This window comes from Corvus cornix, chromosome 11, assembly GCF_000738735.6.
Source record: "Corvus cornix cornix isolate S_Up_H32 chromosome 11, ASM73873v5, whole genome shotgun sequence".
NCBI lineage: Eukaryota > Metazoa > Chordata > Aves > Passeriformes > Corvidae > Corvus > Corvus cornix.
The window spans coordinates 6509321-6527619 of NC_046341.1; the positions used below are offsets into that span (position 1 = coordinate 6509321).

The 18299-nt window shown below is 61.4% G+C and overlaps 2 protein-coding genes across 5 annotated transcripts; both read left to right on the forward strand.

The window, feature by feature from the left end:
* The first annotated feature begins 4728 nt into the window (after positions 1 to 4728).
* Positions 4729 to 11516, forward strand: CCDC102A (coiled-coil domain containing 102A). 3 transcript variants are annotated; one of them, XM_039558555.1, is made up of 9 exons: positions 4729 to 4774; positions 6522 to 7088; positions 8237 to 8439; positions 8555 to 8663; positions 8902 to 9018; positions 9102 to 9311; positions 9568 to 9738; positions 9860 to 9963; positions 10994 to 11516. In XM_039558555.1, the coding sequence occupies exons 2-9, from the start codon at positions 6570 to 6572 to the stop codon at positions 11118 to 11120; spliced, it is 1560 nt and encodes a 519-aa protein (XP_039414489.1). In that variant the 5' UTR covers positions 4729 to 4774; positions 6522 to 6569; the 3' UTR covers positions 11121 to 11516. The 3 variants fall into 3 exon arrangements, with proteins under 3 accessions (XP_039414489.1, XP_039414492.1, XP_039414490.1); XM_039558558.1 differs by lacking the exon at positions 4729 to 4774 and adding an exon at positions 4961 to 5052; XM_039558556.1 differs by lacking the exon at positions 4729 to 4774 and having other exon boundaries at positions 5113 to 7088.
* A 747-nt stretch (positions 11517 to 12263) lies between these two features.
* DOK4 (docking protein 4) lies at positions 12264 to 17702 on the forward strand. Of its 2 annotated transcripts, XM_039558226.1 has the most exons (9): positions 12264 to 12345; positions 13417 to 13624; positions 14502 to 14609; positions 14846 to 14960; positions 15057 to 15176; positions 15266 to 15455; positions 15765 to 15903; positions 15995 to 16118; positions 16212 to 17702. In XM_039558226.1, the coding sequence occupies exons 2-9, from the start codon at positions 13559 to 13561 to the stop codon at positions 16334 to 16336; spliced, it is 987 nt and encodes a 328-aa protein (XP_039414160.1). In that variant the 5' UTR covers positions 12264 to 12345; positions 13417 to 13558; the 3' UTR covers positions 16337 to 17702. The 2 variants fall into 2 exon arrangements, with proteins under 2 accessions (XP_039414160.1, XP_039414161.1); XM_039558227.1 differs by lacking the exon at positions 14502 to 14609.
* The last annotated feature ends 597 nt before the right edge of the window (positions 17703 to 18299 follow it).

Sequence of the window (18299 nt, forward strand, 5' to 3'; positions counted from 1 at the left end):
AGACACCCTAAAAGCCCCTTGGGTGCCCCCAGCAAAAATGCAACCATAAACAGGGCTCAGCCCAGCTCCGCTGGAGGGAGGTGGAAGAGGATGAGGAAACAGATGGGTGCTGGTGGGAGGGGATGCCCCCAGATCTCTCATCCAAATCTGGTGAGCAATGCCAGGGCAGCCTTGGGAATCTCAGAGGATGGTGACCCTAGGGGAGAGCCTCAGCTACCTTTGAGCGGCTGTGGGTGCTCATGCTCCCCCATTGCTGCTGCTCCACCTCCCTCAGCCTTCCTCCTGGAAAAACATCCGGTGGGGAGGTGGGTCCACCCCACCCCACGTCGGGATTTGTCCCTCAACAATACCAGCGGCTCAACAGGTGCCAGGGCTGTAAAACCTCAACCTGTAGGCACAGCAACAAACCCGGATTATTTGTTTAGGCTCAGCTTTGCAAATAAACCCCTGGTGATGTCAGGGAAGTCTGGGGGAAAATTGGTCCCTGGGGGTATCTCCACAAGTGCCAGGTGAGGATGCTCCCATGGGATCCGGTAATTAGGCTCATCAGCTCCCCAGCAGACAAGTCCCAAAGGCAGATCCCAAAATGAAGCCAAGGTCTTCTTCAAACCTTCCATTTCCCACATGGATTTAGTGTCTTTCCTGGCTGCTTGTTTCCCCAAAATCTGGAGCATCTGCTATAATTCCACAGCTTTGCCCCTGAAGCCAGGCACCGTGGTGCCACCAACCTGCCTCTCCTGGGGAGAAAAGGATGGCACAATCCCTCCAGCAGCCTGACCCTGGCCTCCTGCCAGGTAAGGTGCCTGGAAAGGTAAATGGCACCATTTCTCCTTGAGAAGATCATAGGGGCCGGGCCCCCTCCTGCCCGTGCTGCCAGGTGCTGGATTGAGCCGGCCCTGGCACCGTGGCACTGAGCAGGTGGGAGGCTTGATCCCAACCCGTGCTCCCCGGGGGCCTTGGGGAGTGCTTTGACCCTGCTCCTGGTGTGGCAGGGTGGGAAAAGGGTGACCCCTGGTCACCAGCAGTGGTCACCAGCAGCTACTCAAGAACCATCATGTCCCACCAGTCCCCAACAGGCTCAGCTCCCTGGAGACCACACAGGGATGCAGTGTTCCCGCTGCCAGGAGGCAACCACCGAGTGATTGTTTTCCAAGCGCGACCGGATACCGGAACAAGGTGGATGTATGCAGACATCGGCAGCCAGCGTGACTCACACCACAAACCCTGAAATCTCGAGATGGGGAGAAGGGGAACGTAAAGCGCTGGGATGTGACTCTCCCTCGCTGGGGCTCATGGGGGAAAGTCGGGCACTTGGCACCTCACCAAACCCGCAGGCCTCTCAGTGAATAGCTGAAGTCACCCGCCGGAGCGGTGAGCCATGCACAGCTCATCCCCGCGCGGCGAGATGTGAGCCGGGGCACGGCGGGGCCCTGCGGGCTGCGGGGAGGGGGCACAGAGCCCCGGCGGGACCGGCCTTTGTCCGGGATGCCGGCGGCACTGACGGGAACGCGGCGGCGCTGGTTGCCCTTTGTGCGCGGAACAAAGAACAACAGCCAGAGGCTTCCTTCGCTGTCCAGAAGCGGGAAGGAGCCAGAAAGGGAAACGTCACTCGGCAGAAATGGGCAGCGTATCCCGGTGGTGCTCGGTCCCCTGCCACCGGCCCAGAAACCGGCAGCACCAGCTAAGGGCACCTCCCTGGCGCACCCTGCAGGTACAAGCACGGGCGCGGTGGGGACCCTGATGTCACCACAGGCAGATTTGCCATGCCGTGATGCTGGTCTGCGTCCCAGCAGGCGGAGCGGGATGCTCACCTCCAAAATCTCAGGCGTTAGGAGAGGCAAACCCTGGCCACGCTTCCAGGTGAAGTCTGGTTTATAGGGATGCACCACGGGATCAGGGCTGACTCGCTGCCCCCAGCTGTTGGATTTAGCCCCTGCAATTTTCCTGGCTATTTATTTTCCACAGTCTGGATTGCTTCGACTCCAAAAGTCTTTGCTCACCTTGAGGAGCTCTGCTTGGTGTCTGGCTTCTTAAGTGAGAGCGGGAGGAAAGCCGAGTATCAGTTCACTTACTCACCTCTCATCCTCTCCTCCACCCAAACCACTCTGCCCGATGCCAAGACAAAGCCCTGCTCACCCGTTTTCCCGCCGCCCCAGGGCTGCAGATGGCCTCCATCCCTGAGCCGGATTTGGGGCGAGAGGGAGAGCTTTGGTGTGGTGCTGTCGTGGGTGAAAACCCAGGGTTGTGGTGGTTTTGAGGTGCCCCAGCCTTAAAAACACCCTTGCCAGCCTGCAGCCGTGCTGGCACCAAATGGATTTGGGGGATGCAGCCGGAGAGCCCCAGTTTTTGACTGTGCCTTGTGAGATGCGCAGTGGCAGCTCCTCAAGGGGGCTCAGAGGTCCCCTCCCATTTGTCAGGGGACACTTCGGCACCGCTCACCGGCACCGCCGCAGTCCCGCATCGCCACCGGCCGTCCCTGCGCGTGCTTAGTCCCGGTCCGGGACCATTCCTGCGATCCTTGTGCCATCTAGTGGGACCTGCACCAACCTCACGGCGGGGTGCCCGAGCGGCAGCGGACGGTGGCGGGTCCCCGGCCAGAGCCGCCCAGCTCCCCCGGCAGTGGAGGAGACGCACACGGGCAATCAAAAGGCGCTTCTAAAGAGAAGCAGCGGTCAGCGCTGGTCGCTAACAGAGACACCACGGGCAGGGGGGCAGCCGTGATCCCCAGGAGAGACAGCACCCAGAGGGGCCGAGCTGCAGCCCCCCAGCAGCAGCAGCTCCCACCGCCCAGAGATTCGGCTTTCAGCCCCAGTGCTGTGCCCAGAGTGCCAGGGTGCTCAAACTGTCCGGGATGCACGCTGTGCCCGAGGTTCATGCTGTGCCTGACACCTTTGCTGTGTGTGCAGCCTGCGCTGTGCCCAGTGTGCCTGGGATATACGGTGTGCCAGGGATTCCTGGGACGTACGGGGTGCTGATCTCCACTCTCTGGTGACCAGAGAAAGGATACAGGAGATGGAATGAAGTTGCTTCAGGGGAAGTATAGTTTGGACATTAGGAAAAGGCTCTTCAATGAGAAGATGGTAAGAGATAGGAACAGGCTTCCCAGAGAAGAGATCATGGCATCAAGCCTGCCAGAGTTAAGGAGTGTCTGGACGACATTCTTCATCATATGGTTTACTTTCAGGTTGTCCTGCAGGGAGTTGGACTCGATGTTTCTTCTGTGTCCCTTCGAACTCAGGACAATCTGGTTCTGAGATACCACAGTTTGATGCTATTGCCAGGATGGAGCCAGATTCCTCCATGACACCCCCAGTCACCACTGCACAGCTCTCCAGCAATGCCAGCTGGCCTAGCTAAGGGAACAAAGGTCTTTTTTTTTTACCCAAAATGGTTAGGTTTGCCCCAAGAGGCTTCATCTTGTGCTCCAGGGGCTGCTGGGTCCAACGGCAGGGCTGTGGCCATGTGCAGAGGGGCGGGGAGCAGGGATGGCTCAGCCACACCAGTGCTCATTGTGGGGCAGCGATGCCACCCTGCGCTTGCCCAGCGCCTGCAGCCACTTGTGCAACATTTCTAGGTCTCAGTTTATGACGTAGGGCAACCATCCGCTTCAATCTGACCTATCCCAAACGGGAGGTCCTTGGGAACAGATTTAAGGGGGCCTGCTGGCCATGGTCAGGCACCCTGCGTCAGGCTGGAAACCCAGAACTGGAGGAGAAGGGCGCCAGGACGATGATGCTTGGACCACAGAGATGGGTCACTGGCCACATCTTCAGGTGATGTGCTCCGGACCAAGGAGGTTTGATTTTTGCAAGGGTAAACCCCACAAATCCCAGGATGCTGCAATGCATCCTTGAGCCTGCTGGTGTCACCAAGACACGCACGTCCTAGCAAACAGTAAACCCATGCTTGGAAAAAACTTTGCTGGTTTTAGTGCCGAGAGCGGGTTAAAGCCGCAACCACGCACCCGCAGCTCTGGCCAAACCGCCTGCAAAATCGCTTCACCGGCTGCAAGAGACGGCGCCGGCTCCCCTGGCACAAGACACTGGGATAGGGGCGTAGGAGAGCAAAGCATCCCTCGCCTCCAGCTTTTTGGGGTTGTTTCCAGCAGAAAAATTCCGATCTTGGAAAGAACACGCACGAGCTTTGCAGATTTGCTTTAATTTGCTTTGGTTTTCCCTGCTGCGCTCGGTCTTGGGGGAGAAAAAGGTGTTGGTGTCCCATGGCATCGATTCCACGTTCCGCGGGACACGAATCCTCTCGGCCGCTAGTATTTCCACATTTTTTTGCCTGAAAGGCATCCAGCAAAAGGAAAGAGACGGGCAAAATGGTGGTTTGGGGTTTTGCCGCTTGGTCAGGAGGGAGCTAACACGCGTATCTGTGGGGATGCAGATGCTGCGTGGCCACCGCTCACCCGGGGGGCCCCGTGTCCCTCGCCCCGGCACCCACGCCCTGGGGCAGACACGAGTGTGCAGCCCAGCAACCCCCACGGGCAAACACCCGTCACACGCGTGTCCGGGCCCCCACGCGCGATCCGCGTGTGCAGGGCTGCGCGCAGCCCCCCGAGCACCGGAACCCCACGCGTGCGGCCCCCCCGCCCGTGCCACGGGGCAGGACACGCAGCGCGGCCCGGGACCGGCCCCCGGGCGCGGGCGGGGGGCGGGAGCGGCGGCGGGGAGAGGAGGAGGAGGGGGAGGAGGAGGAGGAGACTCGGCCGCAGCGCCCCGGCCCGCGCGGGCCGCCCGCACCACCGCCGCCACCGCGCCGGCACCGCCGGGTGAGGGACCGGACCGGACCGGGCCGGGCCGGGCTGGGCCGGGCGGGCGGGCGGCGGCACCGGCAGCACCGGGAAACTTGCGAGAAACTTTGGCGGGGGAGGGGCCGCGCCGGGCCGGGCCGGGCCGGGCCGGGCCGCGGAGGGGCGGGCGGGGCCGTGGCGAACCGGGCGGGGCCGGGCCGAGCGGTGCTGGGCGGTGCCGGCCGTCCCGGGCCGGACCCGGAGGAATTCCGGCGGAGCGGAGGAATGCGGGGCTCCCGCCGCCCGGGCCGCGGCGGGTGAGCGACAGCGCCCGCCGCCAACGGGGAGGCGCGGGGGGACCGGCGGGGCCGCCCCCGCCCGGAGCCCGCGGGGAGGGGGCGCGATCCGCGCGGGCCGGTGATCCACGCGTGCTTCCCGCGGGTGTTCCAGGGGTGTCCATGAGCCACGCGTGCTTCCCGCGGGCGTCCCATGGATGCTCGTGCTCCACGCGTGCTTCCTGCTGGTGTTCCAGGGGTGTCCGTGAGCCACGCATGCTTCCCGCCATGTCCCGTCTGCTCCACACGTGCTCCCCTGAGGGTGTTGCAGTGGTGTCTGTGATCCATGCGTGCTCCCCGTGGGTGTTCCAGGGGTGCCCTGGGTCCACGCGTGCTCCCCGTGGGCGCTGCATGGCTGCCGGTGCTCCGCATGTGCTCCCGTGGGGTTTGCGTGGGTGCCTGTGCACCATCTGTGCTCCCGTGGGCGCTGCTTGTGCCGGCTCCTGCCAGTGCCTGGGATTCCTCCAGGAGCAGCCCAGAGAGTACAGGCCTGGGCTTGCTGCTGAGTTTTAGCACAACTTCACCATTTCAGCAAATATCACCAGAAAAATTAGGTTTTTCCCCCATGCAAATCCCAGAACTGCCGTCGGCCTCTGCTCCCGCTGCTCCAGCACTGGCTCTCCCAGCCCAGCTGGATTTCGTAGCAGGTCTGGGCTGCACCGTCCCAAAAACCCGCCGGGGCTGCGGGCAGCCGCGGCTGGACCCTGTACTTATCCCATTAGGACACACAGCAGCCTCCCATTGAGGTTTCCTGGGGCGGTCTGCCTGCCTGGCCGCACCGGGATGTGAGATCCAGGACAGAATGTGAGGTCTGTGCCGAGATGTGAGGTCCATGCCCGGGGTGGAGACGCTCAGCACCGGCCCTTTGTTGCGGCATCACCGGAGAGCACATCCAGCTGCCGGGACACTGTCCTGCCAGCATGCCACACCAGTCCGGCAGCTCCGGCTCTCCTTCCGGAGCTGTTCCTGCTTTGCTGGCGCCGGATCCAGGCTGTAATCCTCGCTGGAGCTGCTGGGGTGCAGCTGAGTACCCCAACCCCAGCACCGGGGAGAGTCTTGGAGGCTCTCAGATTATGTCATCAGATGACCTCATGCAGATGACATCATGCGAATAACATGTAGATGTCTTTCCTTCATTGTGGTGCGCTGGCAGAGGTGCCTGCAGAGCCAAGCTGGGACAAGGTGCCGGTGGCTGAGCAGTGGGCTGTGGTCCTCATTGGGGACCTCACTGATGTCTTCATTGGGGATCTGGCTGGAGCCATCACTTGGCTGCTTACTGGGGACCTGGCTGGGGACATTGCCAGAGTGTTCCCTGAGGACCTGGCTAGGCTCCATTCCAGGGATCTTGTCACTCAGCGTGCTGCTCCCCTAAGCCAGGGACCGTGCCCCTGCCACCCCTTCCCTCCAGCCACCTACTGCAGTCCCCACCTGACCCCTCCTGTCTCCTGCAGGTCCCTGGCTGCAGGACGGTGATGGCCATGCCCTAGGGGAGCCCTGCCATGAGCCAAAGCGGGGCGTCTCGCCTGGCCGGCTCCCCGCCGCTGCCGGGGGGCTCGCTCCTGGCCCTGCTGGCCCCCGAGCCCTCCCCATCCCCTCCCAGCGGGACACCCTCGCCCGGGCCCCCGCCGGCGTTGCTGGAAGGGGACTGGGAAGGGCGGGAGGAGCTGCGGCTGCGGGAGCTGGAGGAGGCGCGGGCGCGGGCGGCCCAGATGGAGAAGACGATGCGCTGGTGGTCGGACTGTACGGCCAACTGGCGTGAGAAATGGAGCAAGGTGCGAGCCGAGCGCAACCGGGCGCGCGAGGAGGTGCGGCAGCTGCGGCACCGGCTGGAGGCCCTCACCAAGGAGCTCGCCAGCCTCCGCCGCGACCGTGACCGCGACCGGCCGGACGAGCGCCCGCCACGGCCACCGCCACAACCCAGCGCCGGCAGCTCACCCGCTGATGGAGCAGAGGGGGACGCTGGCCCTGAGCAAGAGCCTGTGCGGGATGTGGGGGCTGAGGTGCCCCAAAAAGCCAAGGTGAGAGTGCGGGGCTGCCCCGGGTGAGCAGGGCTGGCAGGGGAGCAGGGGAGCTCCTCATCCTTGTCAGCTACCCATGTGTACCCCCAAATCACCACTGCCTGTCCTGTAAAGATGGGCAGTGTGGGGGGACCGCTCTTGGGGCAAGATTGGGAGGGTAAGATCCCACTCAGAGCAGTACAGGGTGTTCAGACCCCGCCTTGGATTAGTATGGGGGGTGTCAGACCCCTCCAAGCAGGATTTTTGGCTCAGACCCCTTTCTGAGCAGCATAGGATGGGCAGACACCTCTTGGAGCAGTACAGAGCAGTCAGACCCCTCTTGGAACAGCATTGGGGGCATCAGACTCCTCAGAGCAGTGTCATGAGGAGGTCCAGAGCCCTCATAGCCCCATGCAGCGAGATCACCTTGGCACTGGCACCAGTCCCTTTCCTGGGGCTTTCCCTTTGGAGGCACTAGGCAAAAATCACTGTGCCAGTACAGGGGATGGTGGCATTGGCAGTGCTGGTGGCATCTCCCAGCCATGGCTCAAATGTTAGGGTGTCCATATGGGCTTCTGGCAGAGGTTTGTGCTGAAGGAAGGAGGAGGAGGAAGAAGGGGACACCAGAACCACCTCAGGGATGCTCCCAGCTGCTCCAGCCATCCCTCCTCTGCTGCTGTTGGCTCTGTCACAGCACAGAAGTCACTGCTTGGGGTGCAATGCCGTGACAGTTCAGTCCACCTGACAGCACAGCTGCCAAGCAACAAATCTGAAACTAATGTGAGCATCCCCCGCGGGCTCCACACTTGGTCCCCAGGGACACCCTGTCCCCCAGAAACCCCTGTGGCTCATTTACTGTGTGCTCAGAGCACCTGGTAGAAGGTCACCCACGTGGCAGTCCTGGATGAGATCAGTGTCATAAATTGGTTTTAAATGTTTGGATACCAAATTTCCAGCACAGCAGGGAGCCGGCAGCAGAGTGTGGTCATGTATGGTAGCTCCCCTCCATGAATGGGGCAAGTCCCTCTCCATCAGCCTGAGGGGATCCCTGGGGAATGGAGAGAGAGAAGCTCTTGGTTATGGGGTGAGGGCTAGGTGCTGTAGGGGCTGGGAAGCCAGGGCTGCCCCCTCACCCTGTCCCCTGTGCTGGGCCACCCACGGCGCCACAGGAGCTGGAGCTGATGGAAAACATCTTGACGAGCAAGCAGGACGAGAGCTGGGAGCAGCGGGGCCCCCGGGCCTCCTTCAGCCGCCAGGAACGAAGCCGCCTGCTCTGGGAGGACGTCAGTGTCGTGGAGGAGGATGCCACCAAAGTCACTGCCCTGAAGCTGAGGCTGGATGAGTCCCAAAAAGTGCTGCTCAAGGAGCGGGAGTGAGTGCTTGGGGCATCATCCTTGCAGGGTGCCAGCTGATACCAGCCCGGTCCCCACTGGGATGGGATGTCCCATGGGGTCCTGCAGGCTGTCACCAGCATTGCCTCTCCCCAGGGACAAGCTGGCGCTCAGCAAGAACATCGAGAAGCTGGAGGGCGAGCTCAGCCAGTGGAAGATCAAGTACGAGGAGCTCAACAAGAACAAGCAGGAGGTGATGAAGCAGGTGAGCGAGGTGCCTGGGGAGCAGAGGTGCCCCAGGGGGTGGCCTGTCCCTCAGAGGGTGGCACATCCTGATGGACGTGGTGGCCCTCAGCCACTTCCCCAACTCCAGGTTGCTTGTTAAGAGTCTTCATTAGTGCTATGGATCCAACATTCACAGAGGTTGGGTGGCTGAGTGTGGGCAGGGCTCAGATGGAAGGTGGGTGCTCACAGCCCCCTTTGGGTGCCATGTCCCCCCACAGCTCAACATCCTGAAGGAGATTCATCAGGACGAGCTGGGGCGCATCTCCGAGGACCTGGAGGATGAGCTGGGGGCTCGCTCCAGCATGGACAAGAAACTGGCTGAACTGCGTGCAGAGGTGAGGCCGAACCCCAGTGTGGGGGCAGAGGGAGCAGCGAGGGGGTCCTGCTGCCCCCCAGCCACCCCGTGCCCCTGTCCCAGATGGAGCGGCTGCAGGCAGAGAACGCGGCTGAGTGGGGCCGGCGGGAGCGGCTGGAGACGGAGAAGCTCAACCTGGAGCGGGAGAACAAGAAGCTGCGGGCGCAGATTGAGGACCTGGAGGAGGTGCTGGCTCGCAAGCGGCGCCAGACAGCCAGTGCTCTGGACACTGACCTCAAAACCATCCAGGCTGAGCTCTTTGAGAAGAACAAGGTGCCATAGGGGTGGTGCTGTCCCCCTCCACCGCATCCCTGGCTGACTCTGTCATGGGGCTCAGCATCCCCAAGGACTCCCTCCAGCCCAAATTTTGCCACCACACTTGAAGGGATGGTGGTGACCCCATCCTTGCTCCATCAGCTCCTGGGTCATGGGGTGGGGCAATGGGAGAGGTCCCTGGGGAGGGAGAAGGGGACACCCAGTGGTGGGGGTGGCTGTCCCACACTCAGCCTGTGCCCCATACCCCCCACAGGAGCTGGCCGACCTGAAGCACATCCACACCAAGCTGAAGAAGCAGTACCAGGAGAAGATGGCTGAGCTGGCCCATGCCAACCGCCGCGTGGAGCAGCATGAGGGAGAAGTGAAGAAGCTGCGCCTCAGGGTGGAGGAGCTGAAGAAGGAGCTGGCCCAAGCTGAGGATGAGGTGGGAAAGCTCATGCTGGTGGAGAGGGTCAGGGAGAGCTGTTCTGCTCCCTCCACAGCTGCCAACAGCACCATCCCATCCCATCCCATCCCATCCCATCCCATCCCATCCCATCCCACAGCTGGATGAGGCCCACAACCAGACGCGGAAGCTGCAGCGGTCGCTGGACGAGCAGACAGAGCAGAGCGAGAGCTTCCAGGTGCAGCTGGAGCATCTGCAGTCCCGGTGAGCAGGGGCTGGGTGAGCCACATAGGGACCAGCAAGGATGGCATGATGTTCTCCTTGCCACCATCCCTCAACCAGCATCCGCCTGGTTGAACTCTTGGCTAAGCATGGCCAAAGTGCCTCCCACACCTTCAGAAGGGGCACAGCCATCCTCTGAGCAGTCTTCACCCCACTGTGAGCTGGGTGGCATTCACCTCCCAGTTAAACCAGCATAAGACTGCCCAGAGACCAGCACAGCCCAGTTTTATGCTGCTTAGGGTTGCACCCACCAGTACCCAGGGCCAGGGCAGGCTCCTAGCATCCCCACATCAGTTTGGGGAGGTGGGAGCTGAGTTTTCTTGCCCTCAAAACTTTCCCCAGCGCTGCTTTGCCTCTCCAGCAGTAAAGAGCTGAAATGGCTGTGGGATCGATGCTGCGGCTCCAGGAGGCGCTGGGGGGGGTTTATAATCGTCCTTTATTTTATTGGGACATCTGCATTAAATCATGGAAGCATAATGGAGAATTCATCACCCCCCCCGCCCCCAGACTCCCTGTGCACTCAACCCTAAATAATTCATGCTTTCCAGTAAAGTGTAGTGGACTGGTCGGATCTCACTGGATCCTGGGCCTTTGGATTTCAAATTTGATTCATAAATTTTCCTTGATGAATTTTCACGCAAGAGCAAGTGGGGAGCTACAACCACCGCAGGCTCCTGGGAATGGGGACTCCTGGGGTTTTTGGGGGTTCCTCATTTTAGGGCGATGACACCTCCCTGCTCTGCACTCCTGTCTGGGTCTGTGCTGCCCAGCCCTGGAGGGGTTTAGCCTGTGCCCCACTTGTGCTGAGCACCATCCACAGCCCCCTGGCCCCATGCCAGAGTGTTGGGCCCAGGCTGGGGGGGCTCATCCTGCACCCAGAGCTTAGTGAGCACTGCAGGAAGGAGTCTCCCCAGGGTGCAGTCATGCTGTAGGGGTGCAGGGGGATGGGCTCAGCTTCAGGGCCCCCCCAGGGCCGTGCTGCTGCCCCCACCCCAGCAGCTGTTCCTCACAGGCTGCGGCGGCAGCAGAGCACTCCACTTTTCGGCAAGATGCGCAGCACCCGCTTCGGCCCTGACGACGCTGGGGACGGCACCAGTGACCCCGACGAGGACGAGGACCTGCAGATACAGGTGCCCTAGAGCCCAGGGCCAGTGCCACCACCGCAGGACGTCCCACATCAGTCCTCTGCATTCAAGTGCATGTTGCCACAGGGCCCAGCTGTGCAGTGATCCTTGTATAGATGGGGAAACTGAGGCATGGAGCAGTGGGGAGAAATTTGCCCAGGGGTGCTCCAAACTCACTGCCTCTTGGATGGTGTTGGATGCCCCTTCAGCCACTGGCATCTCCCAGAACACTGATGTGGCCGCCAAAGCCAGCATCGCTGAGGAGCCCAGGAGGAGGAGGCACAGGCAGAGAGAGGCACCAAGCCTGGCAGCCAAAAACTGCCCACTTCTTTTTATATATATTATATATATGTATGTATTTGTATATGATTTTTTATTATAAATACAGAGCCCAGATGGGCCCAGGCTCTGGTGGTGGTGTGAGCTGCTGGTCTGTCCCCACACAGGAGCGAGGGTGGGGAGGGAACGCTCGGGGAGAATCAGCATTTCTTCACCAGCCATGCACGGGTCTGAATGTCACCCACTGGCATCCCTATCCCCATGCCTGGTGTGGGGCTAAAGCCTGTCCCTGGGCCTGTGCAGTGAAAGGTGTTCCCCCAGAGCTGCTCACCCTGGGGAGGTGCTGAGCCAGGGCTGCAGAGGTGCTCACCTGTGGGTGCTGATCATCCCAGCACAGCCCCTTCAGCCCAGCCCCCCAGTGCAGGGCCTTGGGGGCTTTGGAGGCGCTCAGACACAACCTTATTAAAAATTAATATTTCAATGAGCTAATCCCCTCGCTCTGCCTTTTAATTGATTGGATAAAAGCGCAGCTCTTTACTGCTCATGGCGTTTTTTAATGCCCTTTTATTTCCAGCGATTATTCATATTTTTATGGCCCAACAAGTGAGGCTGCAGGGGTGGGGGTGCCTGGGGGCAGTTTTAGTGAGAGGCCTGGAAACCACTTTGGGGGGCATAGAGGGGGGAATGGAGACACACCTGAGCTGAGGGACAGACAAGAGGCTGCTGCCGCCGCCCGTCAGTCGCTGCGGGGTGTTCACTCTGAAGCCTAGTGATGGAAACCTCTTTCCAGGGCGGCCGGTTGTGCCTCTGGTTGGGCAGCCCGGGGGTGGAGGGGGGTACCGGGGCGGGGGCGGGCCCTGGAGAGGCGGGGCCGGGCGGGGCGGGGCCGGGCGGGGCCGAGCGGCTCCGGGGCTCGCAGGACGCGGAGGCTCCGGCGGGTCCGCTCGCACCGGGAGGCCGGGTAAGGCGGGGGGACCGGCGGGGGAACGGGGGCGGGCGGAGAGGGTGACACAGGACGGGGCTTGACCGAGGTTTGGGTTGACAAGTGTCGGGGGCAAGCGGGCGGGGGGTGACAGCGCCGGGAGGGATGTGCCGGTGGGAGCCCTGCGGGTGATGGGTGGTGAGGGGTTGGGGGCCGCCAGGTGTGGGAGTGCCGAGGTGACAGGTCGGGGGTAGGGGGCAGGAGGCGTCTCCCAGCATCTCTGAGTTCCCTTGGGGTGTTCATGTGCGTGGGGTGGGGTGATGGGGATGGGGAAATGGGGGGGGATATTCCCCTCAGAGGCGAGCGCTGCCCCCGGCCTCTGTCAGGATAGCGGGAGGTCCCCAAGGTGCTGTCCCAGTCCTCTGGGTGCTGGGCTTTGGGGAGTAGGGCGTCACTGGCATGGAGGAGCATCCCCGGGGATGGCCCTGTTCTGTTTCCTGGGTTACTGCCTTCTGCCTGGGACTTCTCCAGCTGGGAGAGGAACCTGGTCCCCACCTGGTCCCACCGGTTGGGGCTGGGGGAACCAGCAGGGACCAGGCTGAGCGAGGCCGAGCTCATGGTAGGACTGGAGAGAGGCTGGGTTACACCAGGGGGTGTAAGCTTGGAAGCCGGGGTCCCTCTGGCAGCTGGTGCTGGCCGAAACACCCCACACCAGAGCTGGCGTGGCCAACAGGAGGTCGTTACCGCTGGACCGTACTGGTGCCCGGCCACCGGGGCCATGTTGCTGCCCAAGCGAGCAGCCTGGGAGGAAGGAGGTGATGGAGGTGCGAGAGGTGATGGAGACCTGCGGGCGAGGTCTGGTGTGGGTGTCCCCTCGGACACATGTTGGAGATGGTGGCAGGGGACCGACCACTTGTCTGTGCCATCCTGGCTCCACTGTCCTGGCAGGGGTTAACACCGGACTGTTCCACTCGGATGGTTCAGGCAGCGAAAGGAGGAGGAAGAGGAGGAGGAGGAGGAGGAGGGGAAGGAGGAGGAGGAGGACGACGAGGAGGAGGGGGAGGAGGACGAGGAAGATGTCACCCGTCGGTCTGTCATTTTCTTTTTCAGCCAGCATGGGGGACACTGCTAGCACCAAGCTGGGCCGGTGGTGAGACAGGAGGGGTACGGAGGAAGAGGATGGAGGGGGGGGGGCGAAAGTGAAGGCAGCCCCCCCCTCCCAAAATATCCCCTACCCTATCGAGCCATCGCCATGGCGACGAATTTTAACGACATCATCAAGCAGGGCTATGTGAGGATGAAGAGCAAGAAGCTGGGGGTGAGTGGGGATCTTGGGGAATGGGGGAGTGTGGGGGAGAACACTCATGGATTTGGGGTGCTGGTTTCCCTGTGAGGTGACGTGGCCAGGTACCTCTTGCGGCATCCTGTGCCCCTGTTTTGGGGTTGAATAAGCAGCATTTTGGGGGCTGTGGTGGCAGAGGAGTGGGGGATGGCAGGGAGAGGCCACTTGTTGGTACCCAAATCACCCAGCAGCCCCAGGGGTCCAGCTCCTGCACCGGCCGGATCCTGCACCGAGTAACACCCGTTCACCTGTCCCAGGTCACCCAGGGTGTGGGGGATATTCCTGAGCCCTCCCTTACCCCCGTGCCTCAGTTTCCCTGCACACACAGTTTGGCGTCGGGGATGCTCCTCACCGGCAGAGGTTGGAGCTGCTGGGTGCAAATTAGGGTGGTGTGGGACTGCAGCACCCATAGGTGGGGGGTCAGGGGGTTTGGTCGCCCATCTCCATGGCTTGGAGCCGGCAGCAACAAGCATGCTGGGTAATTTCATGCTAATTAGGGAGAACAAAGAGGGAGCGGGCTCGAGTGGGGGGGACATGCCCGGGGACGGTGGCCCCACCACCCTCAGAAGCAGGGGCTGTAGGAGAGGGGACGGGGAAATGCCAGAACAGCGGTCCCCTTGAGAGCTTTGTCTGTGTTCATTAATTAAGCTCTGTAATTAGCACTGGCGGGGGGTGGGGGCAGATGATGGCAGCCTCGGCATATCCCTATCGCCAGCATCGCCTCCTGTCCCCAGGCCAGCAGGGTCAGCAGAACCAGGCACGGGTCCTGGGGATGGGGACAGGGGGACGTGGGGATGTGGTGGGGACAGGGACCCCCAGGGGCCCCGAGCAGCCGCCGCTGTCTGTCCGGCAGATCTACCGCCGGTGCTGGCTGGTCTTCCGCAAATCCTCCAGCAAAGGGCCCCAGCGCCTGGAGAAGTACCCGGATGAGAAGTCGGCGTGCCTGCGTGGGTGCCCCAAGGTGAGGGGCTGCGCTGGAGGGGTGCTGGGGTGCTGCCCGCTGCTCGCGGACCCGTGCCAGAGCAGGTCCTTCTTTGCCGAAACTTGCTGGGTGGCTGTCCCCATGCGCTCCGGAGGGGGATGCAGCTGGCTCTGGGTGCAGCAGGGAACAGGGGCTGGGTGCAGCGGGTGACAGGGTCTGGGAGCAGCAGCTGGGGTCTGGGTGCAGCCCTCGGTGACCCCTTAACTCCTCTGCAGGTCACCGAGATCAGCAATGTCAAGTGCATCACGCGGCTGCCCAAGGAGACCAAGAGACAGGCGGTGGCCATCGTTTTCACCGACGACTCCGCCCGGACCTTCACCTGCGACTCAGGTACGGGGCAGCGCCCAGGGAAGCTGGGCTGGGGGTGTTGGGTGGGGCACCCCGGCGTGGCCAGGGTCGCCCAGGGGCTGCCGTGGTGTCTTGCAGAGCTGGAGGCGGAGGAGTGGTACAAGACGCTGTCGGTGGAGTGCCTGGGCGCCCGCCTGAACGACATCAGCCTGGGGGAGCCCGACCTGCTGGCGCCCGGCGTGCAGTGCGAGCAGACGGGTGAGCGCGGCGGCGAGTGCTCGCCCGGGGCTCCGCCTCGCTGCACCCCCCGCAGATTATTTTATTTTCTATTTTTTTCCTGTCTCCAGACCGGTTCAACGTGTTCCTCCTCCCCTGCCCCAACCTGGACGTTTATGGCGAGTGCAAGCTGCAGATCACCCACGAAAACATCTACCTCTGGGACACACACAACCCCCGGGTGAAGCTGGTCTCCTGGCCCCTCTGCTCCCTGCGCCGCTACGGCCGCGATGCCACCCGCTTCACCTTCGAGGCTGGACGGTGAGAAGTCACCCTTGCTGGGACAGGGATCACCACTGTGTGCCTTCGTCCAGCTTGGTGCTCCAGACAGTGGCATTGCTGGCATCATCACAGGCTGGCCTGAGGCTGGGGTGGTGGCCTTGGCCTGTACAGTGTGCCCATGGCAGGGGGGGCCTGGAGCTGGTTCTGGTCCCAGCTCAACACCATGAAGGGGACATAGGAACAGCTCCAACAGCGTGGGAGCTGTACCAGCTGCCACCTGGGGTGGGGTTTTTTTTATCATCCCTTGGCTTGAAGACCCTGGTGACATCCTGTGCCACATCCCCGTAGGATGTGCGACGCAGGAGAAGGTCTCTACACCTTCCAGACGCAGGAGGGCGAGCAGATCTACCAGCGCGTGCACAGCGCCACTTTGGCCATCGCTGAGCAGCACAAGAGGGTCCTGCTGGAGATGGAGAAGAATGTCAGGGTGAGCTCCAGCCCACGCTAAGGGGGGGACACAGCTGGGGGAGACTCCAGGGGCCCTGTGTCACCCTCCTCCCCCCTCTCATCCACTGCAGCTGCTGAACAAGGGCACTGAGCACTTCTCCTACCCCTGCACCCCCACGACCATGCTGCCCCGCAGTGCCTACTGGCACCACATCACCGGCTCCCAGAACATGGCCGAGTCCTCCAGCTATGCTGGTGAGTGTCCCCACCCCACCCCGAGGAGCTGCTGCTCCCCCAGCCCCTGGAGCTTTCCCCACCAGGTGAACCCATCCTCTGCTTTGTCCCCAGGAGAGGCGTATGCAGGTGCCCAGGCCAGCTCGGACACCGACCTCCTCAACAGGTTCATCTTGCTGAAGCCAAAGTCCTCCAAAAGCGACAAGCCTGAAGGCAGGGAGCCCACATCATCCCCGTGAGCTGGTGTAGGGGGACTGTGGCAGCGGTCCCCTTTTTCTTCTCCAAGGGGTGGCAAGGATGAAGGCAGCCACCCCTCAGAATCCCCCAGGAGACCGAGCTGGGGCACCTCCGTGCCAAGACCTTGGGAAGCAGGCACTGGCTCACGCCCTGGTCTGGCGTTAGTGGAGGCGATGGCTGGCTCAGCCTCAACTGACTTCAAATATATATTGAATATCCATATTGTAAGAGATATTTCCTTCTCACATGAATGCAAATGTGGTGGCTGCTGAAGAGCCCTTGGGCAGATGTCCAGAGGTTTTTGACTCTCGGGGATCCAGCTGGGAGGTGAAGAGAGTTGGGGGGGTCAAGAAATTCAGAGTCTTCTGCATGGCAGGAAGGCTGGAGCATCATTCTGCCATGGCCATGGAGCAGCATTGGAGGATGCAGCTGTGCCAGGCTGATGGTGCAGGGTCCCACCCCCCTATGAAGAGTGGGGTGCTCCTGAGGACACCCTGCCACCCCTGAGCTGATTTTTGCACTTCAAGCTATTTAAACACTCGCTGTAGAATTGAGATGTCTCAGGAGAAACTGGTTTTCCTTCCAGGGGGGTTGGCTGGGGTGAGTGGCCGGGCAGAGCTGAGCTCCCCGGCTTCTCCCACCCAAACACTCCTCACTCCTCCCACAGCTGTGTCCCCCTGCCGTGCCCCCAGTTTATCTGCTGGTGGGCAACCATGGGACTGGTTTTGGCCAGTAGCATCTGTCTCTCAAGGGGCAGCTTTGTGGATACGAGAAGCCCCAGGGCAGAGAAACCCATGCTGATGAGGAGAGAGCCACATTCCTCTGTGCATTCCCATAGCCCTCACTCCCTCCTCACCCACTGGGGTTGGAACTGGGCTTCATGTGCTGAACTTAAAAGCAATTGATTTTTTTCTAGTTCTCCTATTTATTGACCTCCTTTAGAAGGGCTATCTTTTTATTGCCGTGCAAACCTTGGTGTTTCTTTGGAGTCCTCTTCCGTCTGGGTTGGATGCTTGGTGGTTTTATTTCTGCCCTTTAAAGCTCCAGGTCCATGTGTTGGGCACAGGGAGTGTCGTGATGTGGGAATCTGTGGTCTGTAAATACTGTGTTTCAGGGTGGTGTAGCTTGTGGCTGAGGGGACATGGGGACAGAGAAAGGCTGCTCCTTGCAGCATGGCTGGGCACAGAGGGGCTCTGGGACCCCAGCACTGCCCAGCAGTGTGTCCCCCCTGGGGTGAGAGGTGGAACTTGCTCTTTTTCTGGCTACGCACCTCATCTGGAAAAGATTTAACATTTGTTACCAAAAATGTTTGGGTTTTCTGTTTTTTAAGGAGTTGCTCAATGAATAAACAACCCTTATCCACATCCACCCTTCCTGTTTGTCTGTTCCATCCAAGCGCGCTCGGGAAGCGCAAGTGGGAGTAGTGCCTGCCAGAGAGAAAAATGCTGATGGGGGGAGATTTCCTGAGGTTCCTGGCAGCAGGCTTGGCTCAGGGCTTTGTTCTGCCTCCAGCCATGGCCAGGACATTTCAAGTGAAGCCCTAAAACCACTGGGAGAGGAAGAAGGGTGGAGCGAGTTGCCACTCTTCATCAAACAACCCGGAGTGGAACAGCATGCCAGCAGCCCACTGTCACCCTTGCCTCCAGCTCCCCGGAGCTCCAGGGATGTGCCAGGGCGGTGGTGGCTCCAAGTCCCCACGTGAAGGTGTTTCAAGGCACACCATCTCCCAGCTCTCCCAGAGCTGTGCCAGGTAAGTTATCCATGCCATGACTGCCTGGCAGCACTGGCCTCAAGGTAAGACAGCCACGCCAGCCAGCGCAGTGACCCCTCCAGGGACGGGGACACGGGGACCCATGCTGCAGCCAGCTCTGCCATGGGAAGGAAATGGAAGCAGCAGCCTGGAGAGGAAGGCAATGCTGACATGGGCTGCTCTCCCCAGCTCAGCATGACCCTGTCACTACTCCC

Bases quoted from the DNA above. Each gene is read 5' to 3' on its own strand.
- DOK4 (XM_039558226.1), top strand. From the start codon at position 13,559: ATGGCGACGAATTTTAACGACATCATCAAGCAGGGCTATGTGAGGATG. The intron at 14,961-15,056 runs GTACGGGGCAGC...GGTGTCTTGCAG, and splicing joins GACCTTCACCTGCGACTCAG to AGCTGGAGGCGGAGGAGTGG. The intron at 15,904-15,994 runs GTGAGCTCCAGC...CATCCACTGCAG, and splicing joins AGATGGAGAAGAATGTCAGG to CTGCTGAACAAGGGCACTGA.
- CCDC102A (XM_039558555.1), top strand. From the start codon at position 6,570: ATGAGCCAAAGCGGGGCGTCTCGCCTGGCCGGCTCCCCGCCGCTGCCG. The intron at 8,664-8,901 runs GTGAGCGAGGTG...GTCCCCCCACAG, and splicing joins AGCAGGAGGTGATGAAGCAG to CTCAACATCCTGAAGGAGAT. The intron at 9,964-10,993 runs GTGAGCAGGGGC...TGTTCCTCACAG, and splicing joins CTGGAGCATCTGCAGTCCCG to GCTGCGGCGGCAGCAGAGCA.